The sequence below is a fragment of the Lates calcarifer genome, linkage group LG17 (assembly GCF_001640805.2).
Source record: "Lates calcarifer isolate ASB-BC8 linkage group LG17, TLL_Latcal_v3, whole genome shotgun sequence".
Lineage (NCBI taxonomy): Eukaryota > Metazoa > Chordata > Actinopteri > Centropomidae > Lates > Lates calcarifer.
The window spans coordinates 20,395,055-20,421,899 of NC_066849.1; the positions used below are offsets into that span (position 1 = coordinate 20,395,055).

General features: G+C 39.8%; 2 protein-coding genes across 9 annotated transcripts in view; both read left to right on the plus strand.

The window, feature by feature from the left end:
• The window catches only part of pde4ba (phosphodiesterase 4B, cAMP-specific a), a 174,715-nt gene extending 170,721 nt beyond the window's left edge, over positions 1-3,994 (plus strand). For all 6 annotated transcript variants that reach the window (XM_018696110.2, XM_018696119.2, XM_051077165.1 and 3 more), the window contains one exon: positions 103-3,994. In XM_018696110.2, coding sequence (XP_018551626.1) covers positions 103-552 — 450 coding nt within the window. In that variant the 3' untranslated portion in view covers positions 553-3,994. The remainder of the gene's footprint in view (positions 1-102) is intronic.
• Positions 3,995-14,284: 10,290 nt separating this feature from the next.
• The window catches only part of sgip1a (SH3GL interacting endocytic adaptor 1a), a 74,440-nt gene continuing 61,879 nt past the window's right edge, over positions 14,285-26,845 (plus strand). The window contains exons 1-2 of one of the 3 annotated variants that reach the window (XM_018696182.2): positions 14,285-14,420; positions 25,015-25,159. In XM_018696182.2, the coding sequence (XP_018551698.1) occupies positions 25,108-25,159 (52 nt within the window). In that variant the 5' untranslated portion in view covers positions 14,285-14,420; positions 25,015-25,107. Of the gene's footprint in view, positions 14,421-15,312; positions 15,479-20,881; positions 20,970-25,014; positions 25,160-26,845 lie in introns of those variants that run through there. The other 2 variants (XM_051077169.1, XM_051077168.1) reach the window with 2 other exon arrangements.

Genomic DNA, 26,845 nt, shown 5'->3' on the forward strand with positions numbered 1-26,845 from the left:
CGGAAACTGAATTATGCGCAAACGATAGATGTGCAAATTTGCGTAGGCTGCATCAAAAACTTCAAAAGAAACTCACCCCTGACTCTCATTTGTCTCATTCAGGTGGGTTTCATCGACTACATCGTGCACCCTCTTTGGGAGACTTGGGCTGATCTGGTCCATCCAGACGCCCAGGACATTCTGGACACGCTGGAGGACAACAGGAACTGGTACCAGAGCATGATCCCCCAGAGTCCCTCCCCTCCCTTCTACGACCAGGGCACGCATGGACACAGCGGAGGCACCGGAGGGCAGGGAGGCGGGGAGAAATTTCAGTTTGAGCTGACCTTGGAGGAGGAGGACTTGGATGGAATAGAGAAAGACGGCGAAGGGGAGGAGGAAGAGGAGGAGGAGGAAGAGGAAGAGTTAGAAGAAGAGGAAGATAGCCTAGGAGAATATCGATCTCCTCCCCTGGACTATTTGGACGGTCAGGAGCACGAGGAGGGCAGCATGATGGAGCCCACGACAGCAATAGAAATCGTGACACACGAGGCATCACCCACAGATACATAGGGCTTCCGTCATCAGGCTCACATGGTGATTTGAAAGTTTTTGGAAAAAAGAGGGAAAATCCTCTTGCAGCTGTGCTTTTTAATAAGCCCACAGAAGCAAGGGCTTAGTTTTGGGCCCGCAACAGGGGCGTCTTGCACTTGGGTGTTTGAAGCCAGACATGGACGGACAGTTTCAGTGCAGCGGCTTCAGAGTTCTCAGGAAATAATTACTGCGAACATTTTAGTCTTGGTGGACAGACGAGACTGGGGGTGGAACTTGAAGGATTTCGGCCAGTTTGGGAAATGGTTACTTTTCTTTTCTGGACTGGCATTAAATGGACATTGACACTACTGAGAGAAGTTTTGTACCTTAAGACTTTTTTACAGATATGATATGATCTAGAAGTAGCATAGAGTAAGATCTACTGATGGAGACACGTTTGTATAGCAAGAGAAAGTGTTTACTTTTTTCCTGTACCATTTGTCAAAGGACTTTTGTGTGCCTTTTTTACTATTGTCTTTATAATAGTTTTTTATTTATTGAACACTCTAGTAGGTCTGTGAAATGTTTTTTTTTTCTTATCTGAAAGAGCAAAACCTTTTTTGTATGTTTAAAAGAGAACAGTCTTCCATGTATTGGGCAATAGAGAAATCCAAACAAACGTCGACAAACAACTTTTGGACAAACTCATCGAAATAGGGAAACATGAAAACCCACATTCTACGCACATTTTTATCACATTTGTTTTTCAATCTGAGCACAACGGTTTTCTTTACAGTCAGAATTCAAACGCTTATGTCCATTCATTGTTCATGCTACAGTTAGCTTGTTGCTTTCTATATCCAATGTCAGTCAATGAATGTCATGGTCACACTGAAATACATCACATCTGTTTTCTATAAACTGTATCTACTTCATCCATTTTTCTTTGGAACAGTCTGTAGACCATTGGGGCTTCCTATCTTTTCACACCAAAACTTGACTTTTAATGCAAAACACTCAAAGGGGATGTTATATCCTTCACTTGCAAATATACGGTCAGGTATTCCTGCTAAATTTTTCAGTGTAAAAATTACAATTTTGTCTTTTCGTGTTTGCAGTTGTTGTCGTGTTGGTGTGAAATTGAAGTTAGCCCATTTCAAACCATCATAACCCCACAACCTACCACCAGACAGAGTAAGCAGAAATACAAAACAAACAGCTCATGACAACAAGCTGCTTAGATGCATGATGAAATCAGAAATGAAGTCTGCCAAGGACAAAATGCACAACAGCGCTGAATCTATTTTAGCCCACAGGTATGCTGCAGTCTTAATAATCCTGTTAGTTGGAACAGGTCCTGACCCCAGACCCATCTGATGTAACCCCACCCCACTCCTCCCTGCCCCTTTGCAATCAGGCCCAGACCAGATGATTAAAGGTGCTCTTACAGCTGCGTGTCTGAAAGGCGCTCTCAGACCCTCATCAGCACCACTATTCACATGGTTTACAAACCCCTCTGGGCTCCACGGACACGACCCCAAAACAATCAGGCCGGCTATTTCTTCCTCGCGATAAAAATCCCTCAAGTGCTGCTTCTGCTCATTGACGTCAATTGAAATTTTTTTTTCCCCCTCCTCGCCCCCCCTTCCACTGTATCAGGTTTCCAGGACGGTCGGGTCATTAGGATTTGGCACAGATGGAATTGCTGGAATCAGCATGGCGTACTGTACCCTTTGGAAAAAGGAGGAATAATTAGGTGCTCTAGTTTTAAAACAAAACCAAAAAATGTCTCTTTTTTTTTCTTCACTTAATGCATTTGGGAAGATGGGTTGAAAATGGTTTGCAGACCTCACATTTCTATTCCTGTGGCTTCCACGACAGAAATTCTCTGGATGTTCTGGTAATCACGTCTCTCCATTCTCATATTAGTTTACTGATATACTCAAAAGGTACTTCATCTAATTTCACTCCAGCATGCTTAAGTGGCAATCGTCTGTGTGTGCAGTTTGTACGTACGCAAGGTTTTTGTATGCGTGTGTGTGTTACTGTATGTGTGTTTGGATGTGCTGACTTTGTCATCAGGCCTTACCCCCTATCACTCCACACCTTTGTCGCTACTGTTTGTCGCTAGGAGCTCAAGTTGGTCCTTTTTGCTGTTTATAACAGTGTGTATTTATTCTATACTTTAAGCTTGTAAATAAGAAATACTGGTTCAGTGTAAAATCTATTTTAATTTATATGCACTTGCATTACCTGGAAGTGGTGGTGTCTAATGTGTAGAAGACTCTGGATTAGAGTCTTTTTATATATGTATTATATATTGTTTTTTTTATATATAAATATATATAAATATATCTAAGTATATATTCGCACAATGTTTTGAGTGCCCAGCAGAGCAGCAGCTAAAGAGACATGTTGTTGTCACATGAGAACCTTGTAACTCTAAAACAGCTTCTTTTTTTCTTTTTTTTTTTTACATAAATAGTTCAAATTGTCTTTTAATGTCATATCACAGACAAGAAAATGAAAAACTTTATATCAATCTTATGCATGAATATTAAACCAAAAATGTTATCACTGGCATCATTTTGAAATCTCAATTAATATCATTGGTATTTTTTCATATTTCCAAAAATTAAAGTTTCTATCTTAAATTTTAGCTCAGTTATATTTCTTAAAAGTAGCCAGAATTTGAATGTCTTCATTTTGATTCTTAGATCATTTTTCTGATGAAAAACGATTCTGGACCAATCAAGTTTTTGAAGGTGCAAGGTTTTCATTTGACAGCAGCAATTTGGTAACCCAGAGGCGACATAGTGGACATGTTAAACTGCATAGGCTTGGATATAAGATAGGCTACATGAAAGCTAGCTAAGGAACACAGAAGCTTAGTCAGTGCTCAGTATCACAGTACACAAATAGCTTATTTTCTCTCAGCGGCTTGTCACAACCGAAGCTTCTCCATCCAGCATTTGAATGCAGATTGCTGATATATGAGGCCAGACAGAGGTTCGACTGACAAACACAAAGCGATTGTCTCCTTTTACACTTAACGCACTTCATGTAAAAGTAGATAAGACGGGGACGGTATTGGTAGCATGCTACAATACGCCCGGCACTGACGTGAATCGTTCTGAATTAACAACAAAACATGATCTTATGTAACTGATTGTGCTAATGTGTGAACTCTGACCAAACTTGTTAGCAGTTTTGAAATTCAAATTTGTCAGTATTAACATTGTTTATCTATGTTCAAGCTTTTTTGGTCCTAGTTGTGTCCAAATGGTTAGCCAGATTTAGCACTATCTGCATGAGAGATGGGTTTTTCAATTGTCAATAATATGTTCAAGTCCGCCAGTTATTGCAGGTGGGTTATTAAATGTTTCACACAATGTATGGTATTATATTGTATATTGTGTTCAAAAATAAATCTGAAATACTTTTTCTATGAAGTGATTAAAAGCAAAGCATGAATATATTATATCTGTTTCTGCTGCTTTTTCCCCCCTCTCATAGCCTAGTTTTCTTTACAGTGGGTGTGAACAGCAAATTGGGTCACAGTCTTGCTTCTGGTGGGTTCCCACATGTTTGTCACGTTTCATTAGGCTGTGTCCCATTACAAAACTGTATTTACTGAGCACCTGGGTCCTGTGCTGAAAAAAAAGAGCCTCTGGTATGTAAAACAGTATCAACATTACTCTAAAATCCCTGCTTATGGCCCCTAGAGGCTTATGCTGCTCCTGACACCCAAACAGTCCAAAGAGCTGTGAACTCATTTGCAGACCGAATAACACTGCCATCCCAGACACAAAATATTAGACTGAGTGAAACCCTATTTAAAGTTTTAAAATTACTAATGATCCACTGTCAATTCATCTGTTTCTGATTATTTGTTTAGACAGAAAAGTGTTAAAAATGGCCGTTACTAGTTTCCCAGTCCAAAAGCTAATATAAAGCAGAGAGAAGCAGGAATAGGCTAAAAACTTCTGTCAATTGACTAATGTTTCATCACGCAGATTTGTCTCTTACACCTTTCTAATGAGCAAGATAGTACTCTCTGAGAACAAACTCTGGCTGATGACGGGATCAGATTACACAAATTAAGCCCAGCTGTGACACAGTGTTGTTGTGGCCGACAAATTAAAAGTGTTGGGCCAGAATAAGAATGACAGGAGTGATGAACAGGTGGCATAATCAAAGAACAGCAATGTGGTGTCTGGAATGCCCAACGACATCCCAGCAAAGTCTAGCATGTCAGAATTTTTTGTGTTTTCCCACATTAACCAATAGGACAACAGAGCACTCTCAAAAAGTTATATCAACATCCGTTTGTTTGGCAACATACAACATTGTAAACAACAGTGTAAACAATGATTGGTCAGGGTCAGAGTCAAACTTTCAGTGTTGCTGGTCTTCCAACTAAGATGTGGCAAGCGTTTATGGCACTACGATTGCCTAATCTGACATGTTGACCATTGTGAAAGACAGAAAGTAGACATGTAGTCTGATCGGGACCTCAGTGGAACCCTGTGTGTAAAATACAGGAATACTGAGTGACAGTTTGACAATGTGGTTCATTTTTTAAAGTCAAAGGTTCCCACAGTTAGTCGAACACAATGTAAATTTAAAAAAATTTAAAAAGCCATTCAAAAGTCAACAGGCCCCTCATCAACGTCAAACCTCAGGACAGAGCTGGAAACTGAAACAGAATTCAAATGATGTTATAGTGTGTATTAGTACATCTGTACTATGTTACTCTTCATTCTCTTTGATGTCACTTGTGTTTGCTGCATCATCACAGAGGTCTGGCTCTAATGTGCTGAGATGGGAACACTGTGTGACACAGACTCAGCACCACGGCCCACACACAATCTGACAGGACTGTCCTGATGTGACATAAGGCCCTCACATACACACGCACACACACATAAACACAAACATAGTGCTCATTTTTGCATGTGTTGAAATGTACGTACACAGACAAAAACACTCTGCAGATGCCTTGCAAGGCCTCTCTCCAACATATAAGGCTGATGATCATGTCATGTATTCAGTGATAACGTCAGTCTTGGTGCTAACGTCAAAAATGATTAATTCTCTCACAGGCTCGAACACTTTCATGCATCAAATAAAAACTATACTGATAGGGTTGTCAGCTAAATTTGCTGTCAGTTCTGTATGTTTGGTTGTTTAGTGGCATAGTAGCTCAAACTCTGCTCAGCAGATTTCAGCTGTTTGGCAGCAACTTTAACCATAGGCTAAAGAGGAACAGTTTGAATGTGGTGCAGATAGCGCCACCATATGCTAATTACATTTGACAGCCATAGGCCTTGGAGCAGTAGCTGTTTTGGTTTTCCATTGCTTTCCTCTTTCAGAGCTCACTGATTGCTTGATCCCTCCCACTTCATCGAGGAATTGGTTTCACCTGTTTGGAGCTGTTAAAAGCTGGGTGAATCCAATGTGGTGCTCTCTCTCTCACCCTCCCAGAAGGCTGGTGCTTTTCAGGCACTGTTCTTGATTTTGTTTGGTTTTGGTTCTGTTGAGTTAGCCTTGGTTCCAGTTACACCTAGTTGATGTTAGCACACAGCACCCAACACCACCACCTCACCACTGATTGCTGACTCAACACCTTAATAAGCTCCTCATTTAGCTGAGCTGTTACTGTGTCAACCCTCCTACTTTGTTGTATTCTCAAGAGCTGCACATAACATATGTTAGTTTGTCCATCACTTTTTTTCACCAAACATTTTCACCTTTGAACGATTTTTTGCAAAAGCCTACAAAAGTCTACACTACAATCACATCCTGATGGATTTCACATCCACTGTGGTGGTATTCAAAGGCAAAATGTGTTGTTGTACAAATACTAATGGACCTGTGAGCAACTTGATATTTTATACAAAGTAATAATATTTCCATGAGGGGTTTAGCTACCATCTTCCAAGAAGAATGATTGTGTCTCACTGTCTGTATTTTGATGCTGATCCAGGACCAGATTAATTGATTGTTTTCAAACATTTATTTTAATTCTAAAAGACTTCTTGGGATTGTGCAATCCTATTGGAGGTTGGAGGTATGAATTGTCTGTATGCTTCCTAGTTTCAGCTTCAACCATCCACATGCCTCCTGCTGTGACTCCCCGCCAACATTAACTGGAAAGGATGTGGACGCTGAGTTGTTAAGCTGTTTTATTGCTACATTATTAAGAGGGTTTATTTAATATGTGGAACCTTGTACACAGCCAGGGCAAGAAGGCAAAAAAATAAAATGTACGATGAAGCAATGTTTCCAGGAATGTTCTGTTTGTCCATAATTTTCCACACACAACTAGTTAGACTGGAGGGTCTACGAACTCTAATAGACTTTGGGGAACATCTCATGGAACACAGCATTGTGCAATTACTAACTGACTTTTTACTGTGTTTACTGCAACAATTTCCGTCTTTAAAAATATAATAATGCCAGTCTTGCACAGTGATCATAGGTGTTACAGTCTTACATTACTACATTTCTTTTGGCTTTTTAGCAAATGAGTTCAGGGCCAGACAAGATGGTATAATAAAATATACTAAACAAATTCTTTCCACTGGTTTCATGTCCAAAACAGGATAAAACATTTGGGCACTGATCAGTTATGTTGAGTCCCTTCTACAAAAATCATTGCTGGCTATTTTTAGATGACTCACTGGTGAAGAATTATTCAAATCTAATCAAAAAAACTTCATGACATGGGTAAGAGGCTTCTGTAATTTCCATCCATGACCCTCCATATCCAATTTCATAGTGATCCACAATAAGAGGCTCTAAGGCTGTCTGCCCTTGTATCCATTCCAATCTTGCTTTAAACAAGAATCATGAGTGAATTATATCACCAGGGTCTGTCGTTTTATTCTCCTCCTCTGTGCTCCTCTCCTTTGCTATTTTTATCTTTTGGCTGTTATCCTTGAATTTTCACACATATGCCTCCTCTCCTTGAATATTTTCCAATCTCCTCTTATTTCCTCCGCCTCCCCACGTCCTACTCTCCTTGTCTCGCCTGTGACATAACCCAGTAAAAGCAAGAAATCTGAGTTGATGAAGCTACTTGCGTACGTGTGACGAAAGACAGCCTGATATGGGACAGGAGGCCTCCCCTGTCGCTTCTTTACAAAGCCATGGAGGTCCACGTGGACGGCCAAATTATCTAATAAAGCTAAAAACGGAGCAAAGCATTTCCCACCAGTCGAGGTAAGTGATACCACTTAACTGCTCCCCTGTGTGGCGCAGAGGAAAAGATGAGGGATATTTTCAGTCCAGAAAAGGAAATGGTTGGCTCGGGAGATAATTGGGAATTGGCTGAGGGCTTGAAAATTCCCCATTGTGTCTCCTTCATGTGAATGAAGGAAACACAAAAGAGAAGGAGAAAGAAAAAGAGAAGGAGAGTACAGGTATCTCATCTTCACCAGTGTCTCAGATGCCTCTCACTCAAAAATAAGCCAAAACTTCTGCCAACGTGGAGAGAATATATGACCTCTCTCAACTTGTTTAGATGTGTTTTTGCATTTTTTCACTTCTTACAGTCTTACTTCTCACAGTTTGGTTGTTTTTAATGTTTTAAATCATACGTTAAAAACACTAAAAGTATGGTTAAGTATGGTGCTGCAACACATTTAAAGTTGTCGTTTCATAAGAGGAGAAAGTTGCACACACTCACTCACTCTCTCTCTCACACACACACACACACACACACACACAGGAGACAGAGAGGGAGAGAACAGCTGATGTAACTCCTTTAAGCTGAATAGACGAAGGCCTCATTGAGACGTCGGGTAATTAAATTTAAGGTTTCCAAGCCCACGCATTGTTATTTCACAATGGTGCAGTGACAAATGTGAATTTCTTAGAGTCTTTATTCTGTTAATCTACATAGAACTGTGGTGGGACTTTCACAGCAGCTTAAAAGACATCTTTACTCAAAACAGAAGTGAAATTTTTTTTTTCTGTGTCAGTTTCATCTCAAGACAAAGCAATGTATTTTGCATGTTAACTGTTTCTCCAAGGTTCAATCCAGTCCCTGAAATCAGATGGAAACTTGGGTGTCAACATAAATGTCATTACATAAGGGTTTGTTCGTCAGTCTGACCTAGGTTTTATTTTTCCCAGTTGTAGTTTAGTCATTGGCAGCTGTCTGTAGAATCACAGGTCATCAGAATACAAAAGCTTGGCAATAGATGCAGCATGTACGTAAGTATTGAGACCCCCTCACTTGTTGCAAACTTTATTACATCGTAGATGATGGATAAAATTGACATTTTTGCCAATCAATAACCCATAATGACAATGTGAAGGGCAAAAAATAAAAAACTAAATTCTCTTATCTACAAAAGTATTCAGACCCTTTGGTGTGTTTGTTCTCCAAACTGTGGTCAGGTGCATCCTGTTTGCTTTAATTTTCCTTGAGATGTGTCTAGAGCTTGATTGGAGTCCACCTGTAGCAAAGTAAATTGATTGGACAGTTTAGGGACACATCTGTGTATGTGGTGGTGTCACAATTCACATGTGCATGTGAATGTCAGGGCAAAGACCAAGCCATGAAGTTCAAGGAAGTCTCTGTAGATATCTGTGATAGAATTGTGTCAAGGTACAGATCAGGGCAAAAGGATTAAACCATTTCTAAAGCTTTGACTGTTCACAGCAGTGAGGGAGGTGTTTGGAGCCACCAGGACTCTTCGTAGAGCTGGTCTCCCAGCCAAATTGAATAACCAGGCAAGGAGAACCTTGGCCAGGAAGGTGGCCAAGAACAGTCACTGTTTACCTTTCAGTATGACAATGATCTAAAGCATAGATCCAAGAAAACACTGACTTTGGGACAAGTCTCTGACTGTCACTGAGTGGCCCAGCCAAAGCCCAGACTGAAACCACACAGAACATCATGGAGAGACCTGAAGATGACAGTTCACAGGCGCCTCCAAAACAAGCTTGCTTGAGAGGATCTGCCAGGAAGAATGGGATTAACTACCCAAATCCAGGTATATAAAACTTGTAAAGGGGTTTATACAAAGAGCTGAATTAAGGGTCTGGATACTTTTGTAAACGAGAGATTCAGTTTTAAATTTTTAATAAATTTGCAAACATTTGCAAAAACATGATTTCACTTTGTAATTATAGCCTGAGTGTGGATTTATCAGGAGGATCTTACAGAGCTATTTGTGAAATCATAAACAAGTAGACCAGAGGTACTGTACATGTTCATCAGGGGTCAATGACTGCCTAAGGGAAGGGCAGCCTCCTGCTGTCTGTGTGCAGGATTATTTTGAAGGAATTCACGCCTTGTACTGTTTTCATAACTTGGCACAGAGTAGCTAAATCAAGGAAACTAAGAAGTGAGAGATCACACATACATGGTTCATTCAGTACCCAGTCTTTTCAGCACTGACTTAACATAACAGCTTACACTTACTATGACCATGTAGGGTTAAATATCCACTCTTTTAATGCTAATTATGTGGACCCTGCTTTTGCGTCACTGTGGTTTTATGGATGGCTGTACAGCCAGCTGGGTCAAATACTACCGCTGCTGTTCTCAGAGGAATACACTGTTAAAAATGACAAGCTTGGCAATCAATTTTAATTTGCATTAAGAGTTATTGAGCTATCTTATGACACTGGCTGACTGTTTTGTTAAGAAAAACTGTCAATTTTTCATAATGACACCTTATATACTCACTGATTTGAATGAAATAAAAGAGGAAAAATGCATTTTTTTTAGTCAAATAAGTTTAACTGATTTTCATTTCATTATTGTGTCATTAAGCCAATTCTCCTGTATTGTCATTAAACAAGCAAAGCTGTGTGGTGAAATCAGTAACAACAAGCAATGTAACAACAAGCTTGTACTAATAAATTAGTACAAGACAAAAATCACCAATTACACTTGTCAGTTTTTGTTGTTGCTATGTGGTTTCCAGGGAAAAAAAGGCAACATGATGGCCCTCTTGGGTCCCCTGAGGCTGCATTAACCTTGTAAGTGATGCAAGTAAATCAGTCTCATGATGGATACATGTGGCTATTTATATCCCCCCCGAGCCAATTAGAGGAAAGATGATGAAGTGGCTGAGGGTGCAGAGAAAAACCACTGACAGTCTGTTTAAAGAATCTCAGCGAGTCCTCATTGTACTTGCTAACGTGATGAGAGGACAGGTGGACACAGCTGTCTGTGTTTTGGGGATATAAGCCCAACACTTCTAGACTGTAACCAGAGCACTGGCAGTGACTGCTGAGACATCAGGCCCCGGCCTGGTAAGAGCAGTGGAGTAGTGCAGGTGGAGGTTGAGAGCTCCACAGCCATCACCTGGTTCAAGAGAGAAGTATGCTCTCTTCAAGGAAACTGTCTGCTTTAAATGGAGGTGGTTGGTTTGGGTCATCACCATGATGATTTTGGGTACAGTTGCAACACTGTGGGGTTGTCCGTTTACTAAACCCTTCACTTAACTGCAGCACAGGGGTATGATAATGTTCTAAATTTAAAAAAAAATGTTTTGTTCAAATCAGCTAAAACTCTGGGAGTGGGCAGAGCAAAGACAGGTGATGGATAAGACTGATATAATGATAGGATTTGCTCTGTGGGCTGAATAGACACTGGCCACAAATTCTGCTACAACTCAGACAAAACAATAGCTCAGGAAACTCAGATGGTACTTTCAGATCAGGTTTTAATCACACATTATTGTCAACTTTTGCTTGTTGACTGTGCTGTTCATTATAAGCACAAACTAGAAACTAAAAGACACGAGAAATGAAAGTGAAAGATTGTGGTGTGACCTGCCTGCCCTCGGACCAGTCTGCTGAATATGTCTCATCTACCTATAACAACTTTTCCATTGAATCACTAACACGAACAACAGTGAGTAATCATCTCACTTGCTTACGCCATAGAAAATGTAGGGGAGAAAAAAATTCTGAGAGCTAGAATGAAGAATCTGTGTTGTTCCATAGCGTGACCAATTTCACAGTCGTTTCTGTTTCCCTTCTCTCTGGTTGTTCCACAGCTGTGTCACTGAGCCCTTTGGTTATATTACTCTAAAACTTTATAAATCATTTGTTGCTCTCACGCACCCTTCCCAAATCATAGAGGTCTGCAGCACATGGGAACAATTCTTTGGCTTGCGTGAGAACTTGTGCGATGACACACGTGTGTGAGCCTTTCACTCACTGTTCTCCCGTGATGCCATTCTTTCCAGTAATCTCCTGTACTTCAGAGCATTTATAGTTAATGGCAGGCACACACACGGGTCAGCTACAGGGCTTGAACCAGGGTCATCTAGTTTAAGAACTCATTCTCCGACCACTGGCCAGCCTTATCATCACAAATAATATTTTTAATGGTTTTCAAAAATATTACATCAGATGGAAGGAAATGGAGAAAATTTAGCAACCAAACTAAATGGTATGTCAACTGACAGGAACAAGTTAGGAGAAAACTGTTAAAAGTGAAAATATTTTTCAGAATATGTATTAATGTGTTAACATGGGTTGCTTTCCTTGTTTGGAGGTTGTGGTCAGTTAGGCTGTACACCTGACAATGACTGAACAGTAAGATAACATCGCTCAAATTAAAACAATACTTTTAAAACTACTTTACATATGTTTCAGGAATTAGCAGATATTTATGAAAGTCACAACCAATATCTTATCATTAAGAGTCATCTTTGTATTTTAGATAATCAACACAATGTATTGCAAAATGTTAGCCCAGGGAACACAAGCTTGGAGCAAATGATCTACTGTACTAAGAGAGTTTGGTGTGTGTGCGTGAACGTGTAGTTATCCTTATTATACTACTTTCTGGTCTGCTGGGAGGATGCATTCCACACATGTGGCATAGAGGCCACATGGATGTCAAAACCAATTGGAGGAACCCTGGTGAACCCCAGTGCACTTGAGGATGTGGAAAGTATAATGCTAGCCTGGAGGGTTGTACTGTAGTGCTGAAAGTTTCTGAGAAACAAGACAACAAAGACCAATCAGGCTTTTGGTTGGACTGCACGCAGAGCAAGACCTGATTCTATTAAAGCCAACCTTTGATCATTTCTCTTGTCTATTTCTTTTGTCAATTTCAGGTCAACACTATGCTATCACTATTCTCTCCTATTTGCATTGTTTCTGGGCCCCTTACTCTGACACAATTTCCAGGTCAGGAGCTCTGATTTCTTCCGACACGTTGAACTGAGCATGTGCAGTGGCCTGGTCACTGAGGAAGAAAGAAGAGTGGAATTAATTTTCCTTAACACACCTGGGTAAAAGTTGTGGTTGAAGACATCTTAGACTCTGGGTCAATCCTCATAGGGAAGGAACCTCTGATGCACAGGAGGTGATGAGTCCAGTGAATGAATCCAGCTGTGACTATGCCAGAGTTTTGAGCAAAACAAAGAAAAGAGAATCCAAAGTTAAAATTCAAGGAAAATTATAAGTACAGACCATCCTGTTTGAGTGACAAGTGTACAGTGGCAGATGCAGGACAGAATGAGTAATAACTGCCTGTGGATTTATTCTTTGACTTTTACAACAACATGCCTGTTTTTGAGGGTAAGAATATTGAGCTACCTTACTGCAGTTAATTGAGCTGCCATGGTAGACAAGCGGTGTTCCCTCAACAAATTGATCAGGGTGTGTACGTGTGTGTGTGCAAGTGTGTAGGTACACGTGCAGAGTGAGAATACAAGAGAGAGAGAACCAGGCAGACAGGAGACGCAGTGAGCTGGGATTTTGACAGGGTTTTTCTCTCACTTCGTATCACAGGGACAACCAAGTCCTCTCTGTCGGGTTCAGGTTGCCATAGCAACTGTGCTAGAGTTGAATACTGAGGCACATTCTCCAGACACTTCCATGTGGGATAAAATCTCCACAGTCACATGCAGGCAACGTCTCGTACAGCAGGTACCAACACAGATAAAGTCTGACACACACACACACACGTTCATAACTGCACGTATGAATTACAACTGAATATAAAAGTAAACTTAAACTTGCACCACATCATAAGGCCATGGATCAAAGACATTTACTGTTTCAGTGCCCTGATTTGGCCACAGTCCCGGGAAGGGGAGTTTATATACAATCCAAAAATATTAAGATTTGAAATAATTCTGTAATCAATCAATTGATCTACTAGTAACCAGTAATAATTTTAATCATCAACTGACCATTCAAGCATTTTTTAAGCACAGATTACAGATTTTGTGGTTCAAGTTTCCTATTAAGTGAAAATGTGCAGATTTTCTAGTCTTCTATGACAGTATATTAAATATCTTCTGGTATGGGACTTGGTTTGACAAAACAAGCAATTCAAAGACATCACCTGGACCTCTAGGAAATTGTGATGTACTTTTTAAAATATATTTTCTGATGTTATTAATGATTCTTTGAAAAATATAACTGGCTGATTAATTGATTTGATTTTTTTTTTTTTTATTTAATCAAGTTGTGTTGTATAATGTAATACCATACAAAAGTACCACAAACTACAGCCTACAAAATAAAAATAAAACAGTTTTAGTGAAAACTGAACATTAAAACCTTATTTAAAGTATGATTTATTGTTTGTTTATTGACTGCAAAAGTGCGTTTTAGCTAGGAGGGTGTACCCAATGTTATCAGAGTGTATTTTTAATTGACTAAAGTCTAAATGTACACTTTATGATTTCTTGACTGATTTAGGTGATTTCTACAGGCCTAGAGGCAGATGGTCCCAGCAGGTTCCCCCCTGTCCTGTGCACACACACAAACACCCTCTAGGCTTAGTCAAATGCATGCCATGCATGCCGACCAAACAGTAGACTGCAGTCGGATATGCACCATTCATAAGATAATGTAAATGCTTTGGTAAACAACCTTTCCCAGTAAAAGAAGAGGATCACTACGCAGATCAGGTATAGTTTGCATGTTCTCAGACTAACTTTGGTCACATGCTGTACAAACAAACATTTGGGGAAAAAAATGAAATGCGGGTGAGCAGGGAGAGGCATCATTGTTGCATAACACTATTGGACTGCATGTCAAAATATTGTGCTTTGCTGGGGGAAATTACTTTCCTGGACAGTTATGATGAATTATTAACCAAGGAGTTAGGTGAGCTGATGGGATTGCATGGTCAGGTGTATGAATCAGTCCAATCAGTGAAAAAAAATACCTACTGACATTTACTTACACATGGCATTTAAATCCCAATTCAGTCACTCTGCTTCAATGTGGGTGTGAATATATAATCTAATTAATAACCTGCAAAACATAACAAGTTATGTAAGACTGTGGTCAAAGCAGAGATGATTTTTTTTTTGTCTCTCTGAAGTATACCTTTGTGTCCCACACACTAGCACTGCTTTCTGTCACCTAATGCCACATAATCATCACGTTTGAAACCTTTGACCTTTGGCAATTTTTAAAAATGAAATATTGCCTAAATACAAGCCTCACGGGTAATTTGACAACACTTGACACAGTTTAGAAGATATTTCCATATTTCCACTAATTGTGTGCCCAACCAGAATAATAAATACCCCATGTACTGCACTTTAGACAGGATTTTTAACAAGTTCCCCAAGTTTCTCCCAAACAGTTAATTGACGGCCGAACGGTTATGCTAGCCACCGGAAATGACACACCTGCTTGCGCATTTTGTCAAAGAAGGCTAGAAATATGTGAAAAATCTAAATACAACAATTATTCATTATTTTATCTGAAATAAAAACGTATTATATAAAATTACATTTTGTACGCTGACACAATGATAAAGCTTTCTTAATCCGTGTGACAAGATTAAGCAATAAAATATGTCACTTCCGGCGACCATGTTTGATTGAGAGAAAGCCTTACAAGCGCGGAAAGGAGTTGAAATGAATTTTGTCGGAGCTGGAGTAATAGCTTTGGTTTTACCTGAAGAGCAGAGACTGTAAAAGAAGAAGGGTCTATAAACGTTCTTCTAATATTGGTAAGTGTGGTATTTACCTTTGAGAAACGCTGACTTAGGTCAAATTGCTGTGACGCAAACGTAAACATCCGTGTAACGGTTTTAACTGTAATACAGTTAGCTAGTTACGTAGGTCGTACAATCTGGTGCTAGACACAGCCTAAACACATTTAGTTTCAACTAAATTGTTTATTATATCATTTAAGCGCCTCGTGTTTCAAATACTTTACAGTGCTTTGTTTTAAATTTATTCAGGGATTACTGGCCAACATAATGGGAGAAAGGTGTATTGTTTAAATAGCCAGCTATATCAGATAAAATCGTGCCCATTAAAAATACAGTAATAATCCACAATGACTTAACATGTAGAGATGATAGGATGCTGATCATAGTAGGAATCCATCTGACACAACCTAGCTAGTTGATTCATCCATGCCCTTCACTCATAGGCCAGGTCCAGACACAATTACACTGATAATGGTACAACAAAAAATATGAAACTGTCTCAACTTGGGTAATAGTAATTAAGTAATAGGCTATGATTAGAGAAGCAGTAAGCATGGGCCTTGTTTCCTATATTATAGCACTTGGCTTAACATAAAATACCATGTGAGTCAGAAGTGAGACTGGAGGAATATAGGAAATATTTCCTGGGTTAATTTTAGGGCTAAAAACCTTGGTCGTGAGGGAATTTGTCCAGTTTTTTTTTTTTTTTAATGAGAAATTATATCATAGTCATGAATCAATGATAGTAAATAAAATAAAAGATTTATTTACAGTAATTGATGTAAGCACTTCCCCCAGAGCTGGCCTGTATATTTTTGGACTTAAGCAATGTTCCTGTAACCATGGAAACCATGGACCAGAGCTCACATCCTAGAACTGAAACAGGAACCTGGCATTTTTTGGTAACAGGAATCATCCTTTATCATACTTGTCTGAGTAATGGACTAGAAAAAGTGGTAACCTGCAAATCTCTGGTGCATTTACAGCTGCTCCCACTCCATCTGAAATCATGAGTAAGAGCTGTGGTAGTAGCTGACATGGATTACACATTAATGCAGAGTTCTGCTGTATTTTACCATCACTTTTTACCAGTGAAGTGTCCTGTGAGAGTTGTTTTAGAGGAATGATTAAATGCTGAAATACTGTTATCTAACCATAGATCTTGACACATTAAATGTAGTCGAAGATAAGTGTTTGCAATTGACCTCTTGAGTATTTTTCACTTGCCAGGTGGTACTGCTGTTCAGCAAAATAAAATCACATTGTGTTGTAAAACGGGAAGATTAGAAATGTGTCTACCAGTTAACGAACCCTGACTGCAGAATATGTGGCTTTTTTTTTTTTTTTTAACAAACCATACATTTGCAAAGGTTTTGATACTTATATTTTATATATTTTTATATTCTGGTTTCATATCTGTAGATCAAAACACTTGGGGTCACTAGTTGTAGTGGATTATTCTTGCAGAGTGCATGCAGTTCATTATTTTAAATCCTTATTCCAAAAATGACTTCTAAATGTACAACACTGCTTTCTGATCAGTCATCAGGAATATTAAGGGAGTGCCTTTGAGGATACAAACCACTGCAGCTAGCAAGTAGTTAAAGTTTATTACAGAAGGTTGTAATCCAACACGTGAGAGCAAGTGCTGGTGTAGGGAGCAGAATGAGAAGAGAACACGAATGATTTGCCTTTGTCATCTGGAATTGCTGTGTAATTGTGTTTCATGTCAGCGTACTCCAGTGGATTCATTCAGGTCGATTGGCCAAGCTCACTTCATCAAGAGGTTTGGCACAACCAAAAAATAATGACTGTTTGTTAGGGAAAGTAATAGTCTGTTAGAAGTTGATTATGTTTTGTAAGAGCTGTGGCATTGCTGCCAGGGGAGGGTTGAATCAAAATATCAGAGGCCAGGCTGTACACCGTCAACACGTGATGATGTTTGTTTCCAGTCAGTGTGCAAAATATTTTGGGGTGTGTGTAATAATTCACATGGAGCTACACCTGAGTTCAGGATCTGGCTCACATTCCACTGCTTTCACCTTGTATCAGTGGTGGCCCTGGCATGGACCTGACACAGTCTAATTGCTGCAATCTGAGGATTTTTTTTTTTTTTTAATTTTCATTTTTTATGTTCAGCCTTTAAAAATGCATTTTAGGTTGCTTAAAACATGTATTGATAGCAGCCAGATATTAAGCCAGATACTCTCAGAGAAGGTTTGACACTGCTTTAAATGTATTTCAACAAATGTCACTAGATATTAAGTCTTGGCAGATGACATTTAACAGGTGACTTTAAACAAAAACTCCAATATTAGATGTAGCTCTGGGCTTTGGGGTATCACACTGGGAGAACTATAATATCCCAGAGGGCCTACTGCACGTGTGAGAGCTTAAGTTGATAGAGTTCAAGTATGGGTTAGTGATATGTGGGAAAAGCTGTGGGGGAGGGAAGGGATTGCAGAGGTTGAGATTGATGGGGGAGAGATGAGGTTTTAGTTTTAGTTGGACTTTGCCTGGGAATTCAGCCTGGGAAAATTTCTGATTTCCTGTGTGAGCTGTGAAAACCCTAAAATGCAGCATTATCAGGCAGTGGATTCTGGCCTCTATGCTGGCCTCTGGCCTCTAGACTGTGTCCCTATATCCCAGTGCACTACAGTCAACAAAATTATTAAAAAGTATCTCAAGTACAATTAGAAATGCAATGTAAAATAAACATTCCAGATTTAACTAAATGTTTTGCTATATTTAACATTTATATCTATGAATACTGTAAAACATACTCAGCTGTCAGAAATATGCAGCTAGTATAGACCAACCTGTCACAACCTGTCAGAATAGTTTAAATAAAAAACTACCTTGCAGAAATGAAATTTTGGTTATTCTTAGCTAGGCACTGAGTGTGATAGTTTTTTGTATGTGTTAGCGCCTCGTGCCCTGGATCTCCCTTGAATGTTTGAGCAAACAAAGCTAAATATAGAATCAGAATGTATCCTCGGCCAACTTGCATGGTTAAATATGGAAAGTGGTGTTGTTGCTGTTGAAGAAGGAGTGAGTCATTCATGCTGCGTTTGCCATAGATTGTTCATGGGGGAAGCCTTATGTGCAAGTGCGGAGGAGCAAAGTATTTCCTCTGAGTATCAGTCATTCAAGCCTGTCTGCATGCTCGAGGAAAACACCAAGTGTATGGACAACCAACACACCGGCTGTGTGATAATTTTTCTATTTCTGAAGTTGTTTTAGATATAAAACATAAGGAGGTTTCTAAATACAAGTCACCATGCTCAAGTAGCCAGTCAACCAGTTAGCAACAATAAGACCTGCTACAAGGCAACAAGTCAGATATATTGAACAAGTCAGATATAATATATTAAATTGATTGGTCTGATAGTGTTATTTTTTTGTGTTGCAGATTATAAATGGACTGTTTTTGTGAAACACTAGCTAAAAAGAGCTGGTAGAAAAAGGAAGACCATCTTGGTATTAATCACACTGAGGTTTATTTGGTTTAAAAAAGGGGCTGTGTTTTCGCCAGTTCAAAATGTTGTATTAAAGGGGTTGCGCAAAGGAGGCTGCTCATTTAAAGGCAAGGAGAGTTTACCGGAAGTGTGCGCGAGGGATTTGGGTGAGCTGTGTGTGCGTGGGTGAGCAGAGGCTTTCTGTGAAGAAAAAGAGGAGAGCATATGCTTTATTATTTGACACTGAGGAGTTGGTGTGATGCAAGTCAGCGATGAGTATAGACTAAGGCGTACTGTGCCTTCTGGGTGGAAGTGCTTTTGAATGTATATGTATATACACACAGATTTGTGTGTGTGTTTTTATATATAGACGTGTGTGTGCTGCTGCATTCTGGTAAAGAGGAGTCAGCTCCAGCATGGTAGAAAGGCCTTTGATGTGTCATCTCCAATATTGTGTATTTGCGTGTGTGTGAGTGTGAGTGGGAGTGGCCTACAAACACACACTCTCAAGCGTGTCTATGGGACACCTCTTTTCACACCCCAACATAGAACAGACCAGAATGGCACAGTGCAAACTAACACAGCACTACACAGAGAGGTTATGATGGTCATTTCTGAACTTTTTTTTCCCACCTTTTCAGGTTAAACTATTCATCAATAAGAAATTAATAATTGCCACTGCTCAGAATGGCCAAAAGTCACAGGTATCAGGTGTTAGAGTGCAGATAGCATGCCATCTCAAAACCATCTAATATTTTGGGGCTAATCCTGTGAGTACTCACATGATTCCCCCAACAGTGACCAATTCATTGAGCTGAGCTTTTGTGAGGTGCTCAGTCTTAGCCATGTAATGAAATTGCAGTGCAAATGGAGCTGAAATCTGCTAAAAGAATGCAGTCTACTGCCAGGATTACCCATTCACTCTCCTCCCATCACACACACACATGCACACACAAAACCACACTTGCACATTTTACACCATAAGAGAAGATGTGTTAGTGATCCTCTTTCTTTTGCCCCTTTGAGTCAGGAAGTGTGGTGGATCTGTGGGTTGTGCTTAGTCCTTGGGTTCATGGCCTACAGTAAGTTAAGACACCTGTAAAAAGTGTGTAAACAAAAATACCACTACGATGATGAGTCATTTATGAGGCTTACTATGACAATATGTACTTCCTAATGACCTGTAGTATGTTGAGAGGCAGGTTCATTGTTCTTGCTACTCTGAAGAGCTGTCAGATAGAGAAGATTTTAAAAATCTGCACTCCTATTTTAAGATGCCTCATTAATTATTGGTCCAGTATTGAATGCGTCACTGGGAGGCCTATCCGGGCTCCTACCAGCACGTCACAGCGCACACACACACACACACACACACACACACACACACACACACATAACCTATATTAGCAATATTCTTGTGGGTGTTCAGCCAAACTAGAGTGAGCCAGTAAGCAAGCGTGGGCAAGCTCTTTCTCTTTTCCAGCTCAAATTCAGCAGTGGGCCATGGGGTTTTTCCTGTGTGAGTTGTCTGGCATAACTTTGTGTGATTTTCTGTTCCCACCTAAGCTATAGGCAGAGGAGTCTCTTAGCTCAGCGTTGTCTTTACGGGGGTCATTTACCAGTTAAACAGCCCCAAATCTCCCAAATCAAATATGATATCAAGCAAAAAATCTAGTCAAACAAAGTTTCAGATTGAATTATGCAAAGATGCTATTGCAGTACTGTATAGAACTCATGCCTGTGCTATTTCTGTTGTCTTTAAAATACTCCTTTGAAACTCCCCGCAGTGAGTTCATCTGGCTCCATTCTGTCATCTCAGGCTGGCTGTCCAAGCAAAGACCGGTACTCTTGGGAGTGGCCTAATTTAAACCGCTCCGCTGTTTATAGATATAAGCTGATTGTATAGCGAGTTTGGGCTCTGTTTATTTAGGCTTGGGCCCTGTGTGGAAATGGTAATTGGTGTGAGTAAAAGGGACATATTGGACTGGTGTTGACATCCTGGAGACCATTAGGGAGACCACAGACCAGACCAGTGCAGTATCAGAGGGGTGAGCTCATCTTTTCCATCCACTGCTCTGAGGCCAGAGGAGAGGATTGGGGTTTCAAAGGGGGCTTATGACAGGGGGTTGACTCTGGACTTGGTCTGGGGTCAGAGAATAGTCCAGGGTGAGAGAATGTGTCATTAAACCAGTGCTACAGGGTAGGGAGGCAGTGGGAAATGTAGTTAAAAAAGACTATAATTTCATGTTTCAAGTCTCTACCATTTGTTATTCGTTTTGCACCTAACTGACCGCTTTTAACTGTGCCTTTTGATGGCTGGTATAAAATCTAACTGAATACCTTCCCAAACTGACCAACTATGTTACCTACAACGCTTGCTAACTAGTAGATTAACTAAACACAGTGACTGATCCCATCACCTGGAACCTGAAATAAAACACAGCTGTGCTGTTTGTCCCAGAGAACAGAGTGATACAGTTCCCTCCAAGCTGTCTCCCATGTCTCGCTATAAGAACATAAAGCTGTGAGTCAAAATAATATCCCCAGTGGCATCAGACTAAACAAGCCAAATCCACCAGTGAGCTGGCAGCCAGCCTCCTCAGCATCATCAAGTAATTAGGAAGTGAGTGCTAATTACTCAGAAAACCTTGCTGTTTCATGTGTTGAGTATGTGTTTCTGTGTGTGTGTGTGTGTGTGTGTGTGTGTGTGTGTGGTGTGTGTGTGGCCCCCTGGGCAGGGCAGCAAGTGAAGTAATGACAGAGAACAGTGTGTCCACCTTTCAGTACTAACAGACAGAGAGCATTATGAGTGGCTGGATGGCACGTAGGCACTCGACATGGCACCCTGCCACCGACACGCCTTATCGCCCGGCATGCCTTCCCCTGCCGCTGAGTGGAATGTTGTTTTGGTTTGACTGCACTCACTGCAGCCTAATCGGTGGGTGGGTGTCTGTCTGTGTACATTTAATGACTGCTGCCTAATCATCATCCCTCATCGAGGCACTTTAGGGGGTGGGGAGAGATGGAGTGGGGTGGAGGCATGCAGGGATGTTGCTTCAGCAGTGTGCAGGAAATGGCACAAAGCTTTCGGACATGAGACGTGACCATTGCAACATGAGCCCAGGGAAGTCCCAGTATAGAGATGACGTTTATTTAGAGGCATCATATCTGTTAAAATACCTCCATGCTTAGGTCAGAGTACTCCAGATATGTAAAAAGTGACAAGGGTGTTCAAGTGTAAGGGTATAAGTTGTTGACAAAGGAAACAACAAGGCATAATTTCCTATGGAAGTCACAATAATGATGTTAGATTCATCATAAATTCAATATAAGAAGAATAAGAATTTGTTCAGGTGTTCAGGTCAGAATTTGTATAGTGAAAGGCATGAATGAATACATATTGGTGTTAGCTAGTACGTCAGTGTTAGGTAGCTGTGAATGAACCTGGGGAAAAGTCACCCTTCTTGCTTTCTGTTCAGGGTCATCATCCTGCTCACCTCATTAAATGTGGGATTTTTTTCAGTGCTTTCTGAAGTTTAAAAGGTGACTCAAGCTTCACATCCAGGCATACAATATGGTAGTACTCTCTTTTGTTGAACTTGTCCTGTTGAGGCCTGCAGCGAGGCTGTCTGCCTGCAGATCCATTAACTGATGACCCACATAGGAGTAAAATGACTAATCGTTTTATTATTCTAATGAGTCATTCTTTAGTCTTGAAAAATGCCCATCCTATGATGCTAGAGCCCAGTGTGATTTATCAGATTGTATTTTGTCTGACAGTCATGATATTGTAAGGTAAGTAATATAAAGCAGAGAAAAGCAGCAAATCTTCATATTTGAGAATTTCTAATCATAGAGGGTTTGGTATTTTAATTTTTTATTAATCAGATATCATAATTACCACTGATTAGTTTTAGTTTTAGTTTATTTATTTTCTTGATTGTTTAATCAATTAATTAACTAAATCCAGCTCTAAGAGTTGCCGGTGCAGTGCCTGGTCTCTCTTGTGTTTGCTTTGAAGAGGACAGTTTCTGCAACATTGCTATTTTTGTTTTATTGGGAAATTGTGGATGGAACTAGAACACCTTTGATAAATGATCAGCAATTCAGGGACCTGAAGTGGCATCACCATACCTCATCCTCCTCTCCCAGTGGTTCTTCACTTGCCAGATGATAACAGCAGTTTGTGGCTAAATGCAGCTTTCCCTTCTTAACTGTATTCATACAGCAACAGAGTGATGACCCATTTGAATTTGTCTTGTGGTTTTTGCTGGTGGTGAAAACAGTTTTAGACCTGCAAACAGATGCAGTGAGAGACGTCACTGAAAAATAGCCAGATTAGAGCAACACTGCACCCCACAGGCGAAAGGCATGAGCAAAGGTGGAGAGAAAGTAGGTCAGACGGAGGGAGGCGGAGGCGGAGGGTATATGTGGGTGGGTATATGGGTGGGGAGGGTAAATAGAGACAGATGCAAGGTAGTGGGTGAGAGAGAGGAAACAAGAGAGGAAGATGGGGTGGGGATAGAGAACAAGAGTTGCATTTTCTTTAGCATGCTCTGCTTTTGGAATAAATAGGCTCACTTTACACAAGTTTGTGCCATCTGGGAGGTATATGAAATGTGCTAGACATAAGAGCATCCTAGCCCATAGTCTATTTCTGAATAGTAAGTACTGTCTGTCTAAATGCCAAGGAGACTGCTCTGCTCTCAGGAGAGAGTGTTTTACTGAGATAAGGACTGGGGAATGTGTGGCACTGTGCTTGAGAGTGACATTGAAATGAAATGTTGTTGCTGCAGGTATCAAGCTTATAGTTTCGCACCACATTATTTCAGTCAACCTGTACCACCAGGGACTGTTATAGCTTAGATTGGGATTAGTACTGCAGTGAACCAGTCCAAATGTGATGATGCCTTATCTGATTCTCAAACCAAACTACTCAGACCATGGTTTCTACCTAGATCAGTCTTTTCACTTTTTGTAATGAATGTGTACGTCTTTTTGATACTGCTGGTACCTGTGACAGACTATAGGTTTTACTGTCTATGTGCTGGTCTTAAAAACAGAAATTGAGAGCAGCAGTACAAGTGGATCAGACCAACTCAAGTGGAGTTGGTGAGGACCAGGATATGGCAGGGAAAAGCAATGTGTTAAAATGGACAGCAGGTGGCGCCAACAGAATGTGTCATTTTTGGGTTCTTTTTGGGAAGTAAAACAACTCATTTTGATCCCGTTCCCCTGTAACTGCCATTGTCAAATATCATATTAGGCAGTCTAATTATTATTGTTTTTTGTTCCTAAATATAGTAACATCCAATTATTCAGGGGATTTACCGCATATCTTTCTTCAAAGTACAACCCTATCAAGTGCTTCTTAGATTCATGATAGCAAACTTCAGATGAATAAAGTGCACTGATTCATTTGCAGCTTTTAAAAGGATAAACAGACTAATATTTCAAAACTACTTTGTCTTCATCAGGACCAAAAAATTGAAAAAAGTTTAACTTTTCCTTACAATTTTTTTTAACTTTTAGTAGGCTATTATTGTGTTGGCCAGCACTGCTCTTTTTACATTCAGAAAGACTTGTATGAACAAAGTACCTTAAGTTAATCCACAGGTATACAATGGAGCCTTGCTCATACTGATCCATCATCTAGCAACACTTTCAGAAGATTAAAAACTTTTGGGTTTTTTTTGACATACCATAACTAAAGTGGAGTGGTGGAGATTCAGAATAACAAAGTTTTAAATCTGTAACATGTTTGTGTACGGTCTTAAACAGTTGTCCTCTTTCAGTACTGCAGGATTTGTACACAATTTAAACCATTCACAGTGTGCCTGTGCTGCAGTGAAGGACATGCTGACCTTCTCTGCCCGACTTGTCTGGACTTATGATGTGGCTACTGTGCCACATCACTGTTCTCCACAAGTTGTGCGTGCGTGTGTAGTCATGGATATACCTTTGCCTGTGCACTTGCAGTTGTTAATTTATGTACTGGTATCTGCATCAGTGTACATGCATGTCCTCTGAGCAGCTCAGTCAGACAGCGTCCTTGGTTACTACCCATCCTCGTCTCTCTCTTCTCTTTTCCAGTGGAAATCATCTTTGTCTTCTGTTCGTTCTTCTCCCCTCTCATCCCTCTGTCTGGCTGGGGTGAGAGCAGGGGGTCCATTGAGAGAGCTGTAAATGGCTGAGGAGCTGTGTACCGGCTGGTTTCGCATTGTTGCAGGTACAGTAGGTAAAACACCTTTCTTTTAGAACACTATCACATCAGCAGCAGCGAGATAGGCTTGAAAAGAGGGAATATAGGTCACTTTTCATTTTCAATTTTTTTGCATTTATATCCTCAGGTTTATTCTAGATTATCTGATCTCTCTGGTGAAATGGGTTGATTATCTCTTGTGAGGATATGGGTGTTTGCCTCCTTATGTCCATTTGTGAGTATGCTATGTGTTTGCATCTTCACTGAGCAGTGTGTCCTCTCAGAGGGTGCATCAGGAAACACTGTGGCACTGTCACTTAAAGGAAAAGAAGAGAAGGGCAGATAGATGTAGTAAGGGAGGAAGGACAAGGAAAGCTTGAAAGATAAATAGAAGAAGACAGATTTATTTCCATGGCATTGAAACACATCATTCACTTACCTAAAGCTGCATCAACCCTCTCTAGATCACCTCTATTATTCATGCACAGTCTTTGTTTTTTCTTTCATTTGGCTCTATATCTCTTTAAAAATATATTTGATACCAAAGGTGAATGTCAGAGTTTTTCATTATTGTTAATTTTCACTACTGCTTCTGAGGTTGATAGTAAGTGTCACATGACATGCAAGTTACATGACATACTGAGGGGCTCAGGAAAAGTAGTAACAACCAGAGTTTTGGCTGTGGCTGTTTTTTTAAGAGTACTGTCATTCAAAATGGAAGTAACATACTGAGGCATACTTAACATGTTTTGCATCTTGTTTCTATTTTTCATGAGTTTACAATTATTGAAATCAATGATGTTAACAACCAACTGACCTAGAAGCCAGTATTGCATACAATGGAGAATAGTCATAGTGTCAGTGGAAAGTTTGGAAAACACTGGATGTGAATTGTAGCTTCCATCTAATGGGGAATGCTTTTCTGTATATATTTTACTTTTAGCTATACTGTAAATATACTGTGAGTATACTGTAATGTTAATGAAACACCTTAATGATCTAAACATGCCTGCTGACAACACTTTTAATAAACTCAAAACAATACATTTTTAACTGAAACTTCTGTAATCAGACCCTGAACACAAAATTAAAAAGCATCCCATCAAAAAAAAGAAAAAAAAAAAAGTCCAAATATGTTTTCAACAGGTTACTAGCTTATGTTGGACTTGCCTACATGCCCATCTTCAGCTGATTTTTCTCCCACTATTCTTTACCTCTTGTCCTTAGCTCCTTACTAAACATAAAATCAAGTCAAAAGCAATGGCTTAATGTGATTTAGTAAGATAATGTTAAAAATATGTTTTTGATACAGTTCTGACTTATTTAAGATGTTTAGCTTTGTGTGTTAAATTCTCATAAAAATGTCAAAGCCTTTTAATTCAGAAAAAGAGAGCCATATTTATCACAGTTAGGATCATTTTTATATTCCTTTTTTAAAAATAAATCAAAATCATTTCAAATTTAAGTGGCTTCAAAGCCTTCATGATGCCATATATTCAGTTTTCTTCTCAAACTTGCATTTGCTGAAGGTGCTTTCATATAAGTGTGAAATCACCTTACAGTGCTACAGTATGTCTGGAGGAATTTTGCAGTATTTTTAAAATATGATTGGATTGGAATAGAATTTGGGAAAATGCCCACTTATCTAGAGTAGCATAGATAGTAGGTGTGATTGTCTGTTCCTCTTCATAGTAAATGACACAAGTGCGTGTCTTTATTCAG